Source organism: Micrasema longulum, unplaced genomic scaffold, assembly GCF_059751315.1.
Source record: "Micrasema longulum isolate JH-2025_06_02 unplaced genomic scaffold, ASM5975131v1 h1tg001765l, whole genome shotgun sequence".
NCBI lineage: Eukaryota > Metazoa > Arthropoda > Insecta > Trichoptera > Brachycentridae > Micrasema > Micrasema longulum.
Genome location: NW_028278940.1, coordinates 154280 through 177660, shown reverse-complemented (window position 1 = coordinate 177660; position 23381 = coordinate 154280). Strand labels below are relative to the sequence as shown.

At 32.3% G+C, this 23381-nt stretch overlaps 1 protein-coding gene across 1 annotated transcript; it reads right to left on the bottom strand.

Annotated features, from left to right (window-relative positions):
* Positions 1-2211: 2211 nt before the first annotated feature.
* On the bottom strand, positions 2212-21313 carry LOC148274065 (angiogenic factor with G patch and FHA domains 1). The gene is made up of 10 exons (XM_088237681.1): positions 20914-21313; positions 18575-18835; positions 17853-18014; positions 14986-15355; positions 12304-12470; positions 6924-7052; positions 4439-4544; positions 3134-3368; positions 2617-2716; positions 2212-2304 (listed from the first exon to the last, which is right to left on the bottom strand). Exons 1-10 carry the CDS (start codon positions 21124-21126, stop codon positions 2212-2214), a joined length of 1836 nt encoding a protein of 611 aa, XP_088093807.1. The 5' UTR covers positions 21127-21313.
* Between the last annotated feature and the right edge of the window lie 2068 nt (positions 21314-23381).

Genomic DNA, 23381 nt, shown 5'->3' with positions numbered 1-23381 from the left:
CTGACTGAGCTATTAAAAAAACAGCTACTTTTATTAGGCAAACGTAGAAAAAAATATAATTTAGTAATTAAATCAATTAATACCTTTTAATATTACACAAAGGCTTATTAATAGAAAGCCGGGTAAAAAATTCGACTGCCCGGCAATACTAATAAAATGTCCACGTAATTTTATTTAACAATCTGACAGATGGTAAAATAATCGAATTTTTAAATACTATATATTTTTTTTTTAGTAAAAAAGAAATATTTGCGTTCTTATAATTTACGCAAATATTTCATTTTGAGAGCCATTTTCAACGAGTTGTAAATAACTAACTATTAGAAAATGGGAACTAAGTTGGGGTAGAGTGAGATTCGAACCACGGACCTTCGATCCGTGAGTCCGAGACACTAGCCACGGGAGCACAACCCGATACATTACTTACATTACTTGTGAATTTGCTTCTTACACATGCAATGTGATCCTACCGTATTCCCTTTTAATCCCAGCAGTATTTTGACACTTGCAAACGACACAACACGGCATAGTTGAATTTAAATCGGCAGTTGCATACTAAGCGCCGTCTACAGAGTACCTAATGGCCAAAACGTAAAACTACTTATTTGTGAGTAGTTTAGTCGGATTTAGTTTGATGCGCGTATGCGGTTTCTGGACTATTCTAATTCGATGATGTGTACATTAATAAATGAATATATGTAGATACCATAGAATTAAGAATAGTCCAGAAACCGCATACGCACATCAAACAGAAGGCGACTAAACTACTCATAAATGAGTAGGTTTACGTTTTAACCCATTCGTTTCTTTGTAGACGTCGCTCAGTACGCAACTCCTGATTTGAATTCAACTATGCCGTGTTGTGTCTTTTTAAAGTGTAGAAATACTGCTAGGATCTTAAAGAACCAGAATGGTATCACATTTCATGTGTAATTAGCAAACGAATGTTTACGTAGCAAATGCATTACTTAAAAATTAAATTATTTTTCCATCTGTCAGATTGTCGAAGAAACAAAATGGAAATTTCGTTAATGTTGCCAGGGTAGTATTTTTTTTTACCCTACTTTGATCATCTAATGCAAGAACTAATGAAAATTAGACCTCGGATTAAAGAACGCAGTGGGGGACATTTGAACGACATTATCTTTAAAACATCAAATATTATTTAACATGATATAAAAATATCCGTTTTATGTAAAATAAAATATGTTTTATATTTTAAGTTCAAAGTTCATAAATTCAATTACTCTTATTAGATGACCCTTTACTTATCTACTCTGTTGTGTCAATCAATATTTCCACGTGAACAATAAAATATTAGAGAAATTAACAGATTGCTTTTTTTTTTACCTAACATTTGTGTTATGATTTTTTTTTTCCCATCAAGCAACATTACCCGGCGACTTTACGAATGCGAGCGGCAAAAGTAAGGCGGAGTGGGGGAATTATTGGACACAGTCCGATGTATTCAAATATGATTCTATGTTCCTTCTGGACTATTCTTAATTCTATGGTAGATACATACTAGTTTTCAATAGGAAAAAGATAATAAATGGAACGGAAAAGCGGAGAGATTAAGGAAGATAAAAAAGATGATTCTTCAGGCGTGAGGGGTGAGTTAAGGGAATTTAAAACAAACATGTTGTATAATCAAATTGCTTGCAAGAAAGTCGGGGAAAATATTAAATATCTATACTTAATCTTTAATAAACTTTTTTACAAGCACTTTTCTTAAAGTATTATTTGGAAATTTTCTGAATAACAGATTATTTAGAAAATCTCAATTAGACAAATTCCACAAATAAATTTGAACAACTTACCCCAGAGTAATCCATTATAAACTTATATTTTGGCAGGTTTAAAAAATATATTTTAAAAAAGCAATAGCACTGACACATAACAAAAAAGACACGTTATCCCATTACTAGATGCATATCAGATTTAGCAAATATTGAGTTACCTTCACGGAACACGTGCAAATATTTGTGTGAGAACGAGATATACATATTTCCTTGGTTACGTAACCTCTTGCCATAGCTACAACACTGACTGTCAGTATTGATATTTATGTAGGTACATACTTAGAAATTGTGAAATAATTGACATAACAATATAACTAATTATCTACTTATTCAATAAATTGGGTTGTATTTATCGATGAAATGATTTTTATTCATAAATGTCCCCGAGGCTTTTACATAAAATTCATAATTATATTTTATTTCTTTCTAGGACAAAGGTCTTGATCATCAGCAGCGTGGTATAAAATAAATCGAAATTATCACTGTATTTATTTGCGAGCCGCTACATGGGAGTAATTGATGAATTTATTTATTTATCTATGTTATATGAAATAAGTTCACAGAATCTTAAAAACTAATATAAAATTTAAATAACATTACAATTTTACATAAAAATTTCTTAAGAACATATTTTTTTTAATTAATTTGAAATATTTCTATTCAATTAGTTTTATTGCAAAAGCATATAATTTTTTTAATAAAATATTTGCTTTTTAAATTTTATACACTTTTAAATGTGTTCGAAACAGTTTTTCCAATAGATAATCAGAATGAATAGATTTCAAAAATATATATAAATAAAAAATAAACTCACTGGTTCTGCTTTCCCCGCTGCATCCTTTCCTAGTCCTTCTCCTGCTGACCACCCCATCTTCTGCAACATCTTGAAGCCTTTATTGGTAGAGGCTATGGTCCTAAAGAATTATTCCAGAATTCATTAAACTTGTTTGTTAAATTTGAACATCCGTCTTTGAGTTAATAATATATATATCTAATTTTAGCAAAAAAGAGAAAATTTTGTACTTAGACCAATGTTGATTAGATTCAACACTACACTTTATAATATAGGTCTGTTTTTGCAGCAATGTACAAATAACAGATGAATATTAGAGCTAGTAGCAGAACAAACAGTAATTAACAAATTATTTAATTATATTTTGTGAAGGAAAAAAAATATGACGGTTTTGACGCGATGAAATATTGCCCCATTTTTATATCTCTTCAATTGTTCGCAAGTGTATACCGGTCAAAGCGTTTTAGATCAATCCGATCAAGAGTTGGACGGTGCAAGGTTGGATTCTGAAATAAAATAAAAATCATTATTGACTTACTCATCGAGGCTGGCCTGTTCAGTCTTGGCTCCGTGGTGCAGAGACCCGACCTTCTCCCGGCGACTCTTGGCCTTGTCCTCGTACCCCTCAGGAAGTAACTCCTCGTAGTTCTCTGCGTCGGTTCGGAAGGGATTGATCTTGTATTTGATCTTGAGTCTACGCAGTTCTGTCTTGTGCTGCTTTTTCGTGTTGGTCGGACGGTAATCTTTCGACGGAGGGGCCGCCACTGGAGGGTCTGAAATAAAATTAAAAACTATTTAGATCGACTGATATTTCAACAGAGTGTAATTAAATAAAAACAAAAATGACGCTATAGAGAAATCTATTTATATTATTTATGAAGAAGCTCTTTGGATAAAAGACAGTGTTTGTCATCAAAAATTTGGGCCTATTTATTTACATAAAAGGGAATTTATTCCTGAGATTCTGCACTCTAGTGGGTCTTTGGAGAATATCGTACACTTTGTTTTTGCTACAGAGATAATCATGTTTTGCTTTGAACAGGATTCTTGTTGTGAACATTCTCTGTAAGCCATTTTTGTTTTCAGCTATGATTGTAGCATCGTCAGCATAAGGGTTCTACCACTTCCTTATTAAGAGTGTAACCCAGCTTGAAAGGTATAACCTTTGATATGATAATACTCTTTATGCAGCTAGAGTGCAGAATCTCAGTACGTGACGAGCCAATTGAACAAATAACCCAGTTTAATTATCTTGGCAGTGAGCTACTCAGGTAGATGAAGCTGTAGCTGTGCCGGGCTACCTGAGAGATGTCATATGGAGGAATAAAGACCTGAGAACAGATAGCAAGATATCCTTACATATGGCATTGAAGCGAGGGCGGACACTGTCAAGACAAAAAGTATGCAAAGGACAACAGAAATGAGAACTTGTCAGATGGGGACGACAGCGTCGACGATATTGGTACCAACATGTATAGATAATTAATTCTGCGAGAATTCCATACAAAGCTCTACAAGGAATACTAGATAGACAGCTTCCACCAAGGAGGCCCTCAAAGCATCGGAGAGACAGCTAGAGTTCAACATCACAAGAGTATAATCCCGTAACAATAGACTCTTGAGTAGAGAAAGTTAAAAAAGAGTATATATAATTATATCATTTAACTAAATACTTATTACAATAGATTCTTGGAAAAAAAGAACAAGGGCTGGATATGTTTTGATAAGGAAAGGCCTTAATATTTTTTTACTAACAACCAGGTTTTTTTTATTTGCTCAATGAAGAATTCTGGTTGTCCTGCGGATACTGAAAACAACATAGAACAAAGATATTTTTTATCACCTTGTATCAAAAGACCGGGCTCACAATGGCCGCAAGTGGTGTTACCATTGTGAATGTGGCACAATAGCTTGGTACTCCCCAGTTGGATGATACTGCTGTGAACAACCTACAAAAAATTCAGACACTACACAAAACGCATATGCAGTTTCACGACCTCTTGCAAATTGACAATTCAGTAAAAGCTTTGTTCTAATTACATATGAGAAGAGAGTAAATATCAAAAATGCCCGATGATTTATAAAATATAATAGATTAAATTAAAGCACTTTCTGCTTCAATGTATAATTTTTGGTTCTAATCAGAAATTACCTAAAATGAATAATCGAATTTTATATCATACCAATATTAGCATAGAAAAATCGTAAATAGATTTAAGCAGGTCTTGCAAAATATAATTTATTTATTTGTAAATGTTATTATGGTGACCACTTCATTTTTAAAATCATTCAAATTGTACAGGATTAATTTTTTATTTCGTACACGAAACTGTATTCATCATCATCATTATCATTTCCTTTCCGCACCTAATGGTACATAGGGCACTGCATTGGTACCAATTTCAGCGTATCTTGTGAATTTTTGTTACATTAAGGTAAGATGATCAGTCTTACGCTTCAGGTGCCAGTCCAGGGACTATGAAATATTCTTATCTAAAAACACTTTTTTAAATAAATATTTCGAATCAACCATGTCAGGAATCGAACCTGAGACTTCTTGCATGGTAGGCAAACGCGCTGACCATTACACCTCGAGGCCGACATTCTCATACGAGATAATAATTTTAAACATAGAAAGTTAAAAAGTGTCATGGCGGCTTTTTTTAATCAAAAGATAAATGAACGACTAAGCCAGAATTTTAATGGAATTTTCATTTATTTATTTATATATACCCCCAATGGGCATTTGTATACATAGAAAATTATCATTAAAAAGAGTAGAAAGACATAATGGTATATAGTAGACTTGGTGGGAGTGGAAGCGGGAGAGAGGTGTTTATAATTTAATTTGATTCAGTTATCGTAAGAAAGAAGACAACTTGTTGTCAAAGAAATCAAGACTGGTATGTTTGTTGGCAGACCTGAGAATTCTGGGCATAGGGGAATGAAAACCATAGTTTGTTCTATGAATAAATCGCTTTAAAAAGTGTCATGGCAGACTTTTTTTTATTTTTTACATAGTATTAGTAGAATCTTCAGGTTCTGATTGTATTAGTTTTCTAAAACATAATACAGGATTAAAAGCAAGATTGACAAGAATCATAGTCTTTTACTTTAAAAAAATATGTAAATACAAGTTTTAAATTAAGATTCCTCGGTTATATCATCGTGATAATAGAACAACGAGGGATGTGGGAAAAATGTGACACTGACTTTCTTTTATATTTGATCTTGAAAAGGTTTTATAAAGGCTTTATATTCCAGATTTGAAAAGAATATAATATACATAACTAACCCAAGTATCAAAGGATATACGTTTGTACTTACGCAGTTGTGAGATAAAGTGTCAATTTTTTTTTCAACTGCTCTCATGTAAAGTTTAAGAAAATCACATGCATCGTTGTTCTATTATTATGACGCTATGATCTTTATGAAAGGGGTCAAGAAAGCAAGAACAAAAAGCCATGAAAATTAAAACAGTAAGCTGGCATAGACAATTGTTTTTTTTTTACTCTACTATGCGTTTGGCACGGCAATGTTGACGCGAAAATGCTAATTTTTCAAAACATCATTATAAACTATCATTCTATGAAGCATCATCTCTATTGAATTATACCTCAGCGCATACACCTACGTTTATGATAGTGGAGAATAGTAACAGTACCTCAATCACAAATAACTATTGACGTGCTAATAAGCAACGTGATAACAATTTCTCACCATGGTTGTTTATCGTATTCGCGATCACAATGGAACATCCGTGAACACCTAGTAAAAAATTACAAAATATTTACGTGTCGCGGCGTATAATCCTGCTGCGCAATCACATATTTGAATTTTCCCAGTGTAAATATGGAAAATATTTAAAAACTGGTAAGTTTATTTATTATTTATCATGCTATTTATTGCATTTAGCCGGCGGTTAGCGAGCAAAATGTCAAAAAAAGCAGTCGCCATAGTAATTGTAATTTGATTTTCACTTTTTTGTATTAGGTACTCCTTGCTATTTGCAAATGCAAGTTATTGTATTATTTTTTATAGTAAACACCGATTTTTCGCCAGTGAACTGTATTTATTTACGAGGAAAACAAAAAACAAACCGGCACGAGCGTTGACTTAGAGATTACACACGTGTTGATTTATGACTGCGATAACTTAAGCATGTTGATTATTGTTCATTGTGGTCGCAAAAACATGCTTAGCATATTTTTAAGCATGTCGATGGTTATTTGTGATTGAGCTACAGGAACTCCGTTCACATTCCTTCTCTTCCTTTATGTGACTTAGAAAAAAAAAAGTTAGACAGAGAATTATTAATGGAAAATTACCTCCATTGGTTCACTTTCTTGTTGGGCAGCAGACATTCGTTTCCCATTCAGGAGAGTTCCATTACGCGATCCCATGTCCACAACGTTGTATGCACTTTTCTTCTCATTATACGAGAAGGTTAGGTGGTGCTAAAACATATCACAGTTGCCATTAGTACTATGATATTCCCAATCATTTCCACACAAAAAAGAGGCTTAAGTGTCAGTAAAAAATATATATTAGGTGTACAACTTTGCTTCCGTCATTTTCCTGTAGATGGCTTTAGAGGTAAGTAGTGGTCGAAATAAATAGATTATAATATATGGTTAAGTCATGCAATAAACTTGGACATTTGTCAACATAACCTCATAGAAACATTAGTCGATTTGTGTCTCCAAATTCACGTCATTTGCGGCAGATTTAAATTTTCTGCTTCAATATGAAAAAATATGTGACTGAGGCTCATCGGATGCTCTAAAATCCTTATGGTGAGGCCGCTCTTAGTGAAATAACGTGTCGTGAGTAGTTTCAGGGCTTCAAGAACCGTGATTTTTGGTAGAAGAGAGAAGATTTTCGAAGATACCGAATTGAAGGCATTACTTGATGAAGACTCATGTCAAAGTCAAGAAGAATTAGCATGATCATTGGGAGTGACTAAACATGCAATTTTGAAATGCCTCAAAAGCAATTTATTAGTACAATTTCAAACAAAAACATTCATAAAAAAATTTCAAACAAAATACTTGAAAGATTTAAAAAAAAAAAAAAAATTATCAATGTGTACCGACCACAAGTTTATTTAAATTATTATATTAAAATATATTTCCATTTTATTTTTTACATGATTAATGCAAAAAATAATACTGATTTTAATTATTATTTTTTTATTTGTTTATTTTTCCATACACATATTATTTACAAAGAAATATAATTACAAAAATACATCTAAAAATTAAGCTGTAACATGAATTGGAAAAAAATCAATCAATATTTGAAATTTGGACAATTTATCTTCATTAAAAGATATTTTAACAGAGATCATAACACCCTTATCTGCACCAGATGGTGTGTAGGGCAGGCGTTGGTAAACCGATCAGCGTGTCAATAAATGTAGCGCAAACAGGTACCTTTTCAGAGAAGCGGCCCAAAAAATCAACGGACGGGAGGATTTAAGACATATGGATCTTCAAATACAAGCAGAATGGTAAATGTTACATTGCGTGTAAAGTGGAAAATTTTACCAGCCAATGACAAGTCATAACCTACTTATCTTGTTAAACTTATCTTAAAATATTTTTTTTATATTTTTTACTGAAATGCATTAATTCATACCGTCACATATTCACAAATGGTCAAAAACTATACTTAGGTATTTTCTGTTAGGACTTCAAATAATATATCATTATTTTTTAACATTTAACATTTTTTTTTTTTTACACCACAACAGGCCAGGAGGCCTAATTACAGTGGTGAATTACATCACAGAGCACCCAGGCTTGAGAAAAATCACACTTTTAATTTTTGTGTTCTGACCGGGAATCGAACCCGGAACCTTCCGTGCGTGAGTCAAGCGTCTTGACCACTACACCACGGAGGCCGCCAAATTATCATCATCATTCCCTTTCCGCACCTAATGGTGCATAGGGCACTGCATTGGCACACCAATCGCAGCGTATCTTGATCTTTTTTATGCCATGAAAGTAAGATGATCAGCCTTACGCATCGTAATATTCCAAACGCTCTCGTGCCCATAGTCAACACCTTTATCTCGCCTATTTTTTATGTAAATATACGAGGTAAAAGTGTTTTCTACAGAAGCGAGAGCGGAATATGAAATATTGTAGTGTGAAAACACCCTTTTAAATAAATATTTTATATCAACCATGTCGGGAATCAAACCCGAGACCTCTTGCGTGGTAGGCAAACGTGCTAACCATTACACCGCGAGGCGACGGCACATAATATATATGTGTGTAAAACTTGTGTATTTGCAATATTTATTTTTTTAATTAGCGAAAAAAACTTCGTTACAATTCGCTACCGAGGTAAAAACTGATTTTACTCTCCCTTGAACAAAAGTAAGTTTGGGACATACGAGTTTTACAAGTTAGGCCGACGATATTGTAAGCAATTGACACATTTAAATAGCGTTTAGTGTCTTACCACGACACTCACTAAATGAAGGTGCTGAACACAGAAAATGCGGTTGATAATATTAAAGGCATACGAGACTAGCTCATAACACAGCCCACAAGGGGCAACTGGTGTTTACCAGACAAAATCAGCTGATATCAGAGCGATCCAACTGAACAAATATATTTACCAAGACAGAAACTAATGCAAAATTAGCAAATAAACCGCAAGCGATCAAAACATACACATGGTGTGTTTTTAAAATAGCAGTGAATTTGCTTTTAAACTTTACTAATTATTATTTAATCCTTTACTTTTCAGATGTACTAATTTATTGACAGTCTCATCGGGGTGGGATAAGATAGTCAAGAACTTGAACCACAACAATAAATATATTTATGAACAAAGTTTTGAGTAAGTCCAAATATTTGTATACATATTGGCTGGATTTCGGTGTAAAATTAAGACAAATATAATGGAAAATACATATACCATATATATTCAAGATTTTAATAATACAAATGTTTAATAAATACAGTTTATATTCGTTTACAAAATAAATAATGATCTCTTGATATATTTAATATTTTTTTATAATAAATACTAACTCACCAGTTCGTCGGTATTAAATTGAATTCTCACACTTTTTTTAAAAAAGAATCCAATTTCATTTGCTTTGATTGTTGCTTCCTTTCTTGCAGAATCATAGCATAAACTACAAATATTTGAATATTCTTTTAATTTTAATAATACTAAAATAAAAAATATAATCATACCTTTTTGTTTTTCTTAAAAACCAAAAAACAAAACGAAACTAACTCAGAAATAATTTTACACATAATAGGCTACTCGTGTACACGGTAATAGAATAAAACAACGTGTAAAAGTGTGTCTGTTATTAGAATCACAGCGCCTACTGTTGTCTGGTGTCTGCCGAACCGGGGAATCCCACGTCGGCACCAACCGGAGTAATTGTAGTTCTTATTATTTACTCAAATATTTGAACTTTCAGACTGTTTCCTAAAAGTCATAAATAACTTGTACTGGAAAAATGGAAATCGAGTTGTGGTAGAGTGAGGTTTTAAAATCTTACCTTTGGTCCGAAAGTCCACAATAATACTACAGGACCACAACCAATTTTTAATTATAATCCAGCCTGTCTACAAACATTTGGACATACTCAAAACATTGTTGATTAAACTAACTGGTATAAGAAGTATAAAAATTGAAAAATAATTTGAAAGCGTTGCCTAGTAGATGAAATGGTTCACCCGGATGAATCTCACTCACAAACGTAAACAGATGGAAGAGTTAAATAAATTTGGATGTTTTAACATATGCAGAATGGTGAATGCTACACAATGTGTTAAGTGGCCACTTAAACCAGCCAATGACAGGACTTCCAAATTACCTTCTCAAAAATGTTTGCCTTCTCTGTTGCAAACAAATTTAAATATATTTATGAAATTAAACTTATTGAGTAATAAAAGTATGCAAACATATTTTTTTTTTGCTAGTGGTTCATTTAAACTGCCTAACTAGGGATAGTTGCCCGTTCTAAGGCAGCAAATGATGTATTTTATAATATAATATAAAGAATAATTACAAATTTATTATTATGTGTGCCCTACTTCCAGATTAAAAAATAAATAATAAATATACCATGAACACCTAAATGATCCCTAAACCTCTAAATACTAAGTCATTACCAGCAAAATAAGAAATCATTAACCATTAATGGAACATCGCATAACGGGCTATATTGAAAGGTTGTATGATAATCAAAGTGTCCTAACGAGGAGACAGGTACGTCTTAAAACCGGTAGACATAGAAAAGTCAGTAAGTGGTTATATACAAATATTAAAAAAGATTTAGTAAAATGTTTGACCACTAATGCTTTAAATTTTTTTTTCTTTCATACATTTGTCTATTTTTACAGAAATTAATAATAATCATCATCATCACCAACATTCCCTTTCCGCACCTAATGCTGCATAGGGCACTGCATCGGAACACTAATCGCGGCGTATCTTGATCATTTTTGTTACATTAAGGTAAGATTTTTCTTTGAGATGATACTTTTCTCGCAACACATGTGGGGCTTGACGCGGTCATTTTTAGCATTATTCATTTCTAGAACAAATCGGTCAGTTGACATTTCAATTGTCATGAGATTACCTAATACTGACTGAACCTAATAAGGACTAAATTCATTGTGCTATTTTTTATTAACTTAAATAAATATTTCGTATTAACAATGTCGGGAATCGAACCCGAGAACTCTTGCATGGCAGGCAAACGCGCTGACCATTACACCACGAGGCTGACGTGATGAATAATAATAATGTATGATTTTTATTACGCCATTATTTGTTCTAATTGTCAAGGGTGCTAAAGCACTATGTAAACATAGTAACTATGGTGGAGCAAGGGTATGGCATATTGAAAGTACGATGAGTGTCAGGAACAGGGTGAACGGTGGACTGAAATCAATTTTGGCAAACAAATGCTTGACGCGGGAGGCAAGTCCTTGTACCGACGCCGATGTATGGAATTGAAGAAACAAGGATAAAAAATAGGTTGAATGTTGTGTGTGCAATGTGTGGTAAAACAATATCTGATATGTGCACAAATGTCTAGATCCGTGAAGTATACAAAACTGAGACAACCATTATCGAAAAAATTAAAGGGGCGCCGCGTTGGTTTGGACATGTTGAGCAAATGAACAGCGAAACAATGATTAAAAATATATACATATGTTGCAAACATTGATGGATGTACAAAGACATGGCATGACTAAATCCAATAAATACTTGAAGATGGGCATGTTAAAAGTCAGAATAATTGACGTGGCTGCATGAGACGATGTATGAATGTAGAGGAAGCGAGGCATGTATGCAAAGACAAAGTGATGTAACATTCTAGCCTTTCTGCTTAGCCCTACGGGTTATGGTTTGTTTGTTTGCTTGGTATGGCATATTAATTTCGAAAACAATTTTTTAAAACATCAAATCTGAGTTTAAAAATTCAATTACGAAGAAACCTCACAGTAAAATGATAGAAAATAAAAGCACCGAAATTCCAATTTTTTATACAAAATATTAATTATATCCAATTAGTGCTAATATTACAAAATACTTAGGTCATTTAAGGATATTATACTGTTTAAATTAGCGAGCTATTTAGAATGGATATAAGTATGATTAGTCCAAAACTTTAGATTTGACTACTTCAGTTAGTGTGTTACTTTTATGTTGTATGTTTACCCTGGATACATTTTCTTCGGGAATAATGACGGAATGTTGAGCGCCTTCTCTTCCCAAAGTCCCGCCATCTTTAGTCAGCAGAAATAGGGATCCCACTTTTAGTTTTGAATTTGTTGTTTCTTGTATTATAATCCGTATACAAGGAGGATAATCTACTGCGACACTTTCTGTAAATAAATCAAGGACTCAAAAATTAACAAATATAATTGTTGATAGGATATTGCTAAGTAGCAATTCAGTAGCCCGCCAATTGATAAAGTTGCGCAGTAAGTTAATAAAACAAATGTTTTTCAAATGAAGATCTGGAAGGCATTTAAAATTCTTAAACTAAACAAGAATCTGTACACAGCAGGAGCGTGCGGTGAAGTGTTCGATTAGGGAAGCAGTCATTTGGTACTAGGTACATTTATACATAGGTAAAATTTATGCCTACTACTAACACAGAAATTCAAATTAGGTGCTTTAAAATAAACTATAAATCAATTTTATGCCATAATTTTTCATAATTTAATATTATAATGCCGTCGTGTCCACCGATTTAAGTGCTTAATTTGTTATAAAATCGTCACAATACATAGAAAATGAACCTGGATGTGTTTGTTAGGATTAGTTCCAAAAATATTCAAGATCTCTATTTGCGCATGCGCGGACTTGTAAAATCCTGTACTGACGTCCCGCCCCAAAGGAACTAAAGCACTTGCGTAGTTCCATAATCCAGAATCAGAAAAAGCGCGGTGTATTTTATACCTGTTCGCGCATAACTGCTCAGTCGAAAGGTTGTGTGTGGAGTTGTCGCAAATTTTTGGACGTTATTGATGAATGAACATTCTCAGATGGTTTAGATTAAAACAACAGACCAAAAATAAAATATTTCTTGTAGTTATTTCAAGAATTAGTTGACTTACTCGTATAGCTGATTTTATTAAATAAAAAAATATAGGTACTGATTGTTAAGAGGTCAATTTTTTGGGGAACATTGGTTCCATCCAATATATGAACGGACCGCGCATGGTAAACAGGTAATGTTTGCTCCCATGAATTTTTTATTTTGCAGTAAGTTAATTTAGTGCAGTGACAATATATCAGGGGCGAACGGTGTATAGTAGCGATTATACGCAGCTTACCATTATATTTGACTATCCATAATAATGTTTGACAGTAACTTTATTTATATAAAAACATACAAACAACTACTTTTTCTTATAAACCATTGCCACCATTTGTATTTTTCTCCAAAAAAAAATTAATAAAGCGCGCCCAGGGCCAGCAATGAGCCAAGGAACGAGCCGATTACTCCAGCTTATTTCTTCATACAAATATAAGTGGACTCTATTTTGAACATCTTATACCCAGTAGCGGGATTTTTATACAAGAGTAAACTTGCAGATAACACAAATTATTTGAAGATTCTCAATTTGGAAAACCGTATTTCAAACATTATTTCTTAAGGACTATTTTTCTTTGAGATGATACTTTTCTCGCAACACATATGGCGCTTGACGCGGCCATTTTTAGCATTATTCATTTCTAGAACAAATCCGCCAGTTGACATTTCAATCGTCATGAGATTACCTAATACTGACTGAATTCATTGTGTTATTTTTTATAAACTTTTATATTAGTTATACGTTAAATCAATGGATAATATAGCTACATAATATAATATATCAGGAAGTTACGTCATTTAAATTGATTTCATAGAGAAGAGATTTTTTATAGCTTCCCTGTAAATAAAATCACCGTTCGCCACTGCAATATATATTATTATATGTACGTATACTTCATGAATGTTAACAGAACAAAAAAATTCATATACTTAAATCTAATCAATGTAGAAATGTTTTGCCGAGAAGCTTGTAAAATTAGGAGAAGAATAATAACATAAGTTACTAACAATATAAAATATCAGGGTACGTTTCGAAGGATGAATTATTCGAATAATGTAAAAACTGAAAACGACATGACTTCATCAACAAACAAAAAATTTTATCATGGTAAAAATATACTGTACTTAGTTTTATTCCACTTTTATTTATAATTTTCACCAGAGACTGGGTTTCATCTTAATCGACATTGTCAGATTGGTGGGAAACCAAACAAATTCTTGTGTAATATATGATGTCGCAAAATAGTTCAATCAGCCACTCAATTGGGCGTCTAGACTGTTCATTAAATCCCGGCATTCAATTGAATACATAGGCTGTTCGTTTAATGAATTAAGATAGCTCAACGCTCAAAGTGTTGGCTGGTTGAAAGCTGGCACTTTGGAAACGGCTAGGTTAGGTTAGGTGTTTAATAATAAAAAAAAAGATTTTTAAGAAGAACCAAACCTAACTAACTTAACAATTGGATGGGTTACTAATACGTAAACCATCCAATTGAATGCCGGTGTTTAATGAACAGCCCAGCCGCCCAATTAAGTGGTTGATTTAACTATTTCAATCATGATTTTGTATAATTATTTAGTTTTATATAATTATCATTTGTATACGTATAACATAAACATTTGTTTAGTTTCCACTAGTCTGATTATGTCGGTCATGACGAAGCCTGGTCTGTGATAAAAATTATAAATAAAATTAGAATAAAACAAAATACAGTATTTTCATTATTATAATTAATATGCAGTTCCACCGAAAAACATTAGTAGAAAAACTCAATCTATTAAAAATCTTATATTACCATCAGATTCTGATGAATCACTATCAACTGAGCCAGAATTATCCTCATCACTATCTGTTTCAGACAGTGAACATTCCCCTTCCTCCAAATCCAGTTTTTCATCAGTAGCTTCAGAAGCATCTTCAGGACCCTTATCAGTATGTTTATTTTCACTATTTGGATTAGTTTCAACAGGCAATGGTTTTGGATCGACTTCATCGCATTGAATTACATCATCAACTATATCTCTTTTTTCGACGTGATCTTTGTCTACTTCTACATATTTGTTTTCTTGTTTGAGTTTTTTAGGGCTCTCTGATAGATTTGTATCATTTTCTGGATTAGAAGAGTCTTTGGCTTTTCTTTTTTTGCTTTCACCCTTCAGCTTGTCCTGGAAGGGAACAGTAAAACATGTTGGTGGGATTGTCAAGACTGAGGATTTTGGGTTATGACATACCTAAAGCGTGGTGGCGACTCAGGGATATGGAAGCTAGGCTTGCGGACAAGCTTTCTAACATATCCTCACCACGGGTTCCAACCTAGAAGCAAAAAATACAACAATTGAAGGAATTATTATTTTTGGAAAAAACATCTTTTAGCTTATTTAGACAAAACAGACTATACATAAAGTGATTTAAATTATTTATTGACAATTCTTGATGGGATTTCATTGTAATGGTGTAATAACTTATATTTACATACAAGTTATTAATTTGTTCTTACTTGGTACACTTCCACTTATTTGTTTGACCAATTAGCGCTTTCACCCTCTAATGGGCATCTTAAGACTGGTGAGAATAATTTACATAAAACTAAATATTATCTTAAGTGTAGGTACATTTAAAAAATAAGTTGAAAGATATACAATACGCAATATTTCAATGGAACAGAGTGGGACAAATTATTGAAACATGTGTTGGCGGTGTACTTTAAGAGAGGATTCTATTCTATGAAAAACATTTATTGTTTTATTACAATGTACAGGGTCCAACTAAGAGGGCTAATAAGGGTGGTTCGTTTTGCCCCACTGAGAGCGTTAGCAAATGGTTTTTTCATGTTTTCAGAGATTATATATTTATATATATTTTTTAAATTTTTATTTATAAATCATATAACACAAGCATTTTACAAGTATAATACGTTGAATTACATTCCTAGGAGTTACAACTCAATTCGGGACATAAATAATATTAAAAATTAGAAAATAACACATATTGAGAACAACAAAGAAACAAAGCAAGTTTAGCACCTTTATAACTAAATATAGCACAACAATATATATCTTACACAAGCAGAATAAATATATTTAAAAAAACGCTTTTAAGAATAAAAAATAGTAGTGAATCTACTAAGGGAGATAAGGTCATTAACATCACATGTCATGCAGATGATGCTGCCATAGTGATGATGAAAACATATCCATCTCAGTTAGTAAAATCTGGATGCCTAAGAAGTGTCGTATAGTACAATGAACACATGATTATTGGAAACATAATCCGGATGTACAAAACGTGTGTCAGACCAAATCATGGTGTATACAACAAAGGGGAGGATAGATAGAGAGAGAAAAAAAATACAAAAAACCAAGTAGAAAAACTACATAGAAAATCTAAATAGAAAAACGAAATAACTGCTCCGAACGTCAGAGATGAAAGTACTAAAGGCAATCGCAGAGAAACCCAAAAGAGGCAGAATCCAGAGTCAAGAAGTTAGACGAAATTACGATACCCAGTGCATAGTAAATAGATTATGGAGAGATTACGTCAATAATTCCATTAATGGACAGCTCCAAAATCCCCTATACCATTGCCCACGAAATCCCGGCCGTTTGCCGTCTGCCCGGAAGACCACCAAGGAGAGGGAAGAACAACTGAAACTCAAAGTCTCAGGAGTTAGCTTTTAGCTGATACCAAATTAATCGATCTTAACCAAGAAGAAGAAGATTAAGCTTTCAGAAATAATTTTCACTCAGATCTTCCAAGAAAAGGTTTAGGTAGAAGTCCTTGAGAGCCACGCTTTGCAATTTACGCATATCATTTTCTTTAATTTTGGTCGGTAGTTTATTATACAGCGTTCGAGAGATATTCTCCAAGGACTTTTTACCAAACTTGGTAGCATGAAGTTTCGGTATATGCAGGTTTTTCGAGCTGCGCGTATTGTGGCTATGGATATCGCTATTAAAAATTTGCTTTAAATTCGTATGAGCTGAGGAATTCAAAATGTTTAAAATGGTGTTTGTGATATCATGCATAGGTATTACTTTAAAAGAAAGTATTTTTGTTTGACTGTAAATATCTTTTACGTGTTATCCCAAGGCAGACCAAGAATGTTCCTCAAACTATAAATTTGAAATATTATCACTTTCATCTTCAAATATGGTTGATTGATACAATTGGCTATGAATGTTCCGTTTTTCAGATTTTAAATCACTAATTTTTGTATGTGTATTGACTACACAGCACCGGAACACACTGATTTTATTAGCACAGCAAGAAAAGGGTTGAAAAAAATAATTGATGTGTTTATGATTACATGAATATTTAAATAATAGAGCCATTTTCAAAGTCATAATGGTTGTAAAATTGTTGTATTTCTGATCTCTGATCTGTTAGTCCATGACAATACCACGGGACCACAACCCAATTAATGTTTTTAGTTTTATTTAAATTTTAGATTTAAGTGAATGACATATTCAGTAAGTATCATAAATGAAAAAATATGTACATAAATTCACTTATGAATTATCAGTACACATGCCATAGGAAAAATATTGCCATAAGACCAGAATACAAACATGGCCTGTATAAGAAACATGACTTATTCATAGTTTTAGTGTCTTTCTAACCAAACTTTACAATGAGATTTACTGGTAACTGATAAATAGAAACCTTTTTATGTTTCCCCTTGGTGTCTGAAGATGAAGCAACACTGGATTCAATATTTTGAAGTTGACCGGAGGTGTCAGGGCGGGAATGAAAAACAAACTGAGTTTGTTCTTTGTCATAGTAATAATAACATTGGGTTGTTCCGTGATAATAAAGGCCAAGTTCCTGAAAAAGTTAAGAGACATAAAATAAGTTAATAATAGTGAAGAACAATTTCTAATATCAATGCTATAACTAGGTGAATTGAAATCAGCATTTTTTCGTCCATGAATGCTACAAATAGGCAAGTCAGATACAAAGATGTGTTTTTAGTGGTTAGTTAAAAATGGTGATTTTGTTATAAGAATTACCCAGTCATAGTATTGGGCCCACAATGTAGTTATTTTTTAATTAAACATTATTTTCTTCTCTCTTATTGTAAATACCGTTAGAAAAAAATACCTTGGTTTTGCAAAAAAATTTATAAAGTAGAAAAAGTCGGATTTTCAAAGACTGGATTTATAATTACATTTTCAACGTTTATGCTGCCCGTTAATTAATAAATGTGTTTGTAACGTCTAGAGAAATGGTATCTATGCAGGTCTACCAATGAACAAAATGACTCGCCTACAGTCTGTATTAAATGCTGCAACGAGACCTATTTTTGGAATCTCTAAGTTCAGCCATATCACTCCACTACTTCGGGAATAAGCTTAAGAGTTTTGTACCCAATTGTGTTGACTTACAGCATTATAGTAATACCCAGTGTTGTAATCATAGTACATTCCAGAAGTTGCTTCGTAAACCATTCCAGTCTGCTGTAAGGCACTTTCAGCCGCAGCTTTGACCTGATCAGCGAGGCTGGTCTTCGAACCACCGACATCCGCAGTCCACAAATCATCTGGGGGTTTCCTCCAATCACCGGAAACATTTTTTTCGGGTGTATCAAACATACAATCTTCTGTTTGACAAGCCACATCAGTCTTTGGAGCAGATTTTAAAATTTTCTGAAAAAGTTTAAGAAGTAATCATTCCTTTATCCGTAGGGCACTGCATCGATACTTCAATTTGCAGTGCATCAGCAATCATTTCTAATATACATACAGGAAAGAAGATCCACCTTACACTTCATGAGCCAGTCAATTTATAGAGAGGTACATAAAGTAAATACAGAACAATTTATTTTTTTTGCACCACAACAGGCCAGGAGGCCCAATTACAGTGGTGAATTATATCATCATAATCATATTGCTGTCTCAGTTCCACACGGAAACAAGTCCGAAATTGTCATATTCGAGTTAGACATTTATTCAAGTCTAAAATCCGATATTCTTCCAATCCCACTTGGAAAAAAAAAATAAAGGCTATATTCTCTTTATAAAGACTATATTTCTTTGTGGAATTTTTCTTTCGTTCAAACTTATATATTCCACACAGAAACATTTTGACATGTTTCTGAGTGGAAATTAGAATGTTGAGTGAAAAATGTATTTTTGTTCTATTCCATAAAGCAACAAGTCTGAAATATTAATATTTACTTATTTTATTCAAATGTTTTTAATGAATTTGATCACTATTTTGAATGGTTTATTTGTTACAAGTATCATTTAACATTTTGACATTTACAATGGGAGGTAATCTCTTATTATTTGAATGTGTACAAATTAATACTTGGAGACAAATTAATTACTGGATTATACCCATTCTGGTCTAATAACAACATTATTGATATCTCTACAGAGAAGCTTTGGAAACAGATATGGGTTATCAAGGGATTTACAGGGCTTCTTACCAGAATAATAATACCAACCGTGATTACCTTATAATAGCTATGTGATTACGTCACAATGGTGTAATTAAAATATCTATCTATACCATCACGCCTCACGCCCCATGACTTCCTTGCGGGGTAGGTAGAGAGGAGTGAACGCCACTCACTCCTATCCTGATATTCATCCCTTCCCTGGGCCTGGGTTCCCTCACATTCATGCTGTTCCTTATACATGCTCTTCTATTCCTTACACTCAAAACATTGCTAAATTTATTATACCTGTCTATTTATTATAGGAGCAATAAATTCATACACATTTTTTTTGTACCCACGAATAGGCCATGCCGTTGTGGGATTTTTTGTTTACTATTTTTACTGTTTATATGTATTTCATTGCTATGTAATTATTATTTATTTTTTGAACAGTCTGTTTTACCTCTTATGTATATTGTAAAAAAACAAAAAATTATATAATACAATAAATAAAAAATGAAAATACTCTCAAGGGAGGAAATTCAGCCTGTCTGCAAACATTTGAACATACTCAAAACATTGTTGAACTTCTAATTCTACAAATATGATCAATAAATAGATCAAATTCAAAATTTCCATTGCTGCATAAGGTACATATTCTGTTAAACGGATTATTTAATGCCACATTTTAATTACACCTAGTCGATTTGAATATGTGACGATAACTTTGAGGCCGAGTAGCATTAAAATTAATATTTAAGTCAACCTTGCCGGGAATAGAACCCAGGACCTCACGCATCCTAGGCAAACGGTCTAACCATTAGATCGGCATTTTCGGGATTTTTAGCTGCCATCAAGCCAAAATCAATATTTATGAAAGGTTATATTTCACATACAGAACTGTATGCTTTATCTGTTTGGAGACGGAAAGTTAAGTAATAAGTTCTTCATTATTTTTTAATGGGACATTCTTCAAACGATTATCCACATTGAGTGGTGTATAAAGCACTGCATCGGTACACCAATCGCAGTGTAACTTGATAATTTATTACATGAAAGAAAGAAAATTCTTTCTTAATCTTACGCTTAAAATCCCAGAACAAGGAAATTTTGAAATACAGCTGTGTTAAGGTAGTTTTATAGATAAAGATTTTATCATGATGGAATCGCCTATCATCGATAATTGAAAGGACAATATACCGGCATTTAAAAAATGATACACTGCCATTGATAGGTGTACCAATATAGAGCCCTAAATACCATATGTACAGTTATTATTACAATTAAAGAAAAAGTCAATAAGTTATACTGTACTTATATTTGTTTAATAATCAAACTCACATATTTTGCAAATTTTTCCTTGAGCTTTTTCAACGACTTCTTCTTCTTAAGCAAGCATTTTTTTATGTAAAGAAAAAAATGCAAAATTTCTGGCTTTTTAGAAAATTCTTTCTTAAGTCTCCGAATTGTATATCTTCTTTTTGCAGCTTTTTTTGAATTATTTTTGATTTTTAAGTCCCTATTGGATTCACTTTTAGTTTCACTACCCTCCATTATACTTTAAGCTCCGTTCCCCTGAATTTTCTTTTTAAACCAAAACAATAACTCGTTTTTATATTTTTCTACTTTTTAGAACAAAACGAAACATATTTAGAGTATTTATTATTTTTTAATTTTAATTTGAGGTTATATTTCGATGTACCTTTAATCTGTGATTTCGATCTGTCAAATAAATGTTACCAGTATTGCCACACTAAAAAAATTGACTTTAAATCGCAAGCAAGAACTTAACAACGTATGTTATTATTTCTATGTCAGGGCTGTCAGTCCTGTATTCCAAACGCTCTAGCGGCCGTATTATCTCGTGTATTTACATTCAAAATACACGAGAAAAATTTATTCTTTTCTCGTGCTGCGAGAGTGGTTCAGAATAGCACCCCAAGGGTGATATTTCAAACGCTCTAGTGGCCATAGAAAACACTTTTATCTCGCGTATTTACGTGCATAAAACACGAGATAAAACTGTTCTACGGCCGTGAGAGTGGTTTAGAATAGCACCGTAAAGTTTTTTTCTACATAACAAAGAGAATTTTTTTTTAAAGGAAATACGGTATAGTAAGTTTTTGCAAAACAAAAACAACTGCTTCAATTTTGGGAAATATAAAGAAAAAGAGAAAAAATTGTAAACAAAAGTAAAAAATATCCCAACCTCGAACGTAGTGCAGAAAGTAGTTAATTTTATAATCTTTTAGAACTGCGTACACTTTAGAATCTCATTAAAGTTTAATTATGATTTTTAATTTTATAAGCATTTAATAATACACTATGGTGTAACTTTGATTATTAATAATTCACTACTTGGAATGTTGAACTTCCAAGTTGGACATTGTAAAAATCTTTATATGCATTGTCAGCGGATTTTGTTGTGAGCTCAAATTATTTTAAAAAATAAAAAAAATAACCACAATTTATTTGGTATTAATTTTAGGTAGGTATTTTCTGCCAGTTTTTCCGTGAAGGTACCTACTGCTTAAAACAAAGGTTTTTTAAAAAATGGAAAATGAAATGTTCAAAATAAGAATAATTTCCTTTGTTTTTGTTATCATCGATTATTTAATTTTTTTCAGCAGCATTTCTGTAATGTAAAAAAATCTATTTTCACATGCAATTCCATTTTTTGGTATTAATAAATAAATTTACGTTTTGTGTTTTATGTTAGTGTTTTAAATATTTATATATCCTTCCCATTTGTCCTTTTTATCACTTCAAGCTTGCCATAAAAATTAAATTCTGCCAGAGCAAATGATTGTTGCCATTGTTTATTGCATAGAATTAGTTTATTGTTTGTAATAATTTATAAGAAAAGTGCACAGCTAAGGTATCTACTAAGGTATGTATGATATTATTTTGTTTACAAAGATCTTAAGTATCAAGGTAGCATATGTATTGGTACACATTTTCAATCTAAGAATTCATTCTGCACAGCATTACCGCAACTATAACAGAATTTAACGCAACCATAACATTTTTATATATAGACCTTGTATAATATAAGCAAGGTAAATTATAAAGCAACTCCCTCCCATGTAAAAAAAAATAAACTATTTTATTTTATTTGGGAAATCAACAGTTCTACATACATATTTATAGTAAACAAACAGATATAGTGTATAAACTCAAAACTAATAACAGATATCCACATAGTATACAAAGTTAGTAAAGAAAATATATTACAGATCAAATAAATACATATAAAAATGTTATTTTCATGTACTCAGTAATCAAATAATTTTTTAATATTTATTTTAAGAACAGAAAAATTATATACTATAACAGAGAAATGATATTAGTTTTTCATTATTAATGTGTCGAGAAAACAAAATATAAGTAGAAGGAAAGAATGACCAAAGTTTACCTATTACAACTGAAATGGAAAAGATTTTTAGAGAAGGTAATATATTTTAGGCATTTATCATTCTGGCTATGTTTATACATCCATGTTTCTTAAATTCTTCCATCTGTTGATTTTTGTGAAGTAAATGAGCCAAAACCTTTATTGATACGGGTGAGACTTATCTGACTAAATTATTTCTAGTTGTAATATGTTCATCTTAATAACTCCTTAGGGGGTGAAATCCTCTCCTTGTCTACAAAAGCTTTGACAAACATTGCTAATTACCAAAGTATTTACTGAGAAAAAAAAACAATTTAAGTACCTACATATATTCAATCCAAGTTAAACTACTTTGTATCAAGAATTTATTTAAAATACCAGCTAATCTCAAAATAATATTTTTTACTTTATGTAC

Coding starts and splice junctions, on each gene's coding strand:
- LOC148274065 (XM_088237681.1), bottom strand. CDS start 21,126: ATGGAGGGTAGTGAAACTAAAAGTGAATCCAATAGGGACTTAAAAATC. Junction 12,471..14,985: donor TGATTCATCAGAATCTGATG/GTAATATAAGAT, acceptor ATTTATTTACAG/AAAGTGTCGCAGTAGATTAT. Junction 3,369..4,438: donor GCCCGGTCTTTTGATACAAG/GTGATAAAAAAT, acceptor ATTTTATTTCAG/ACCCTCCAGTGGCGGCCCCT.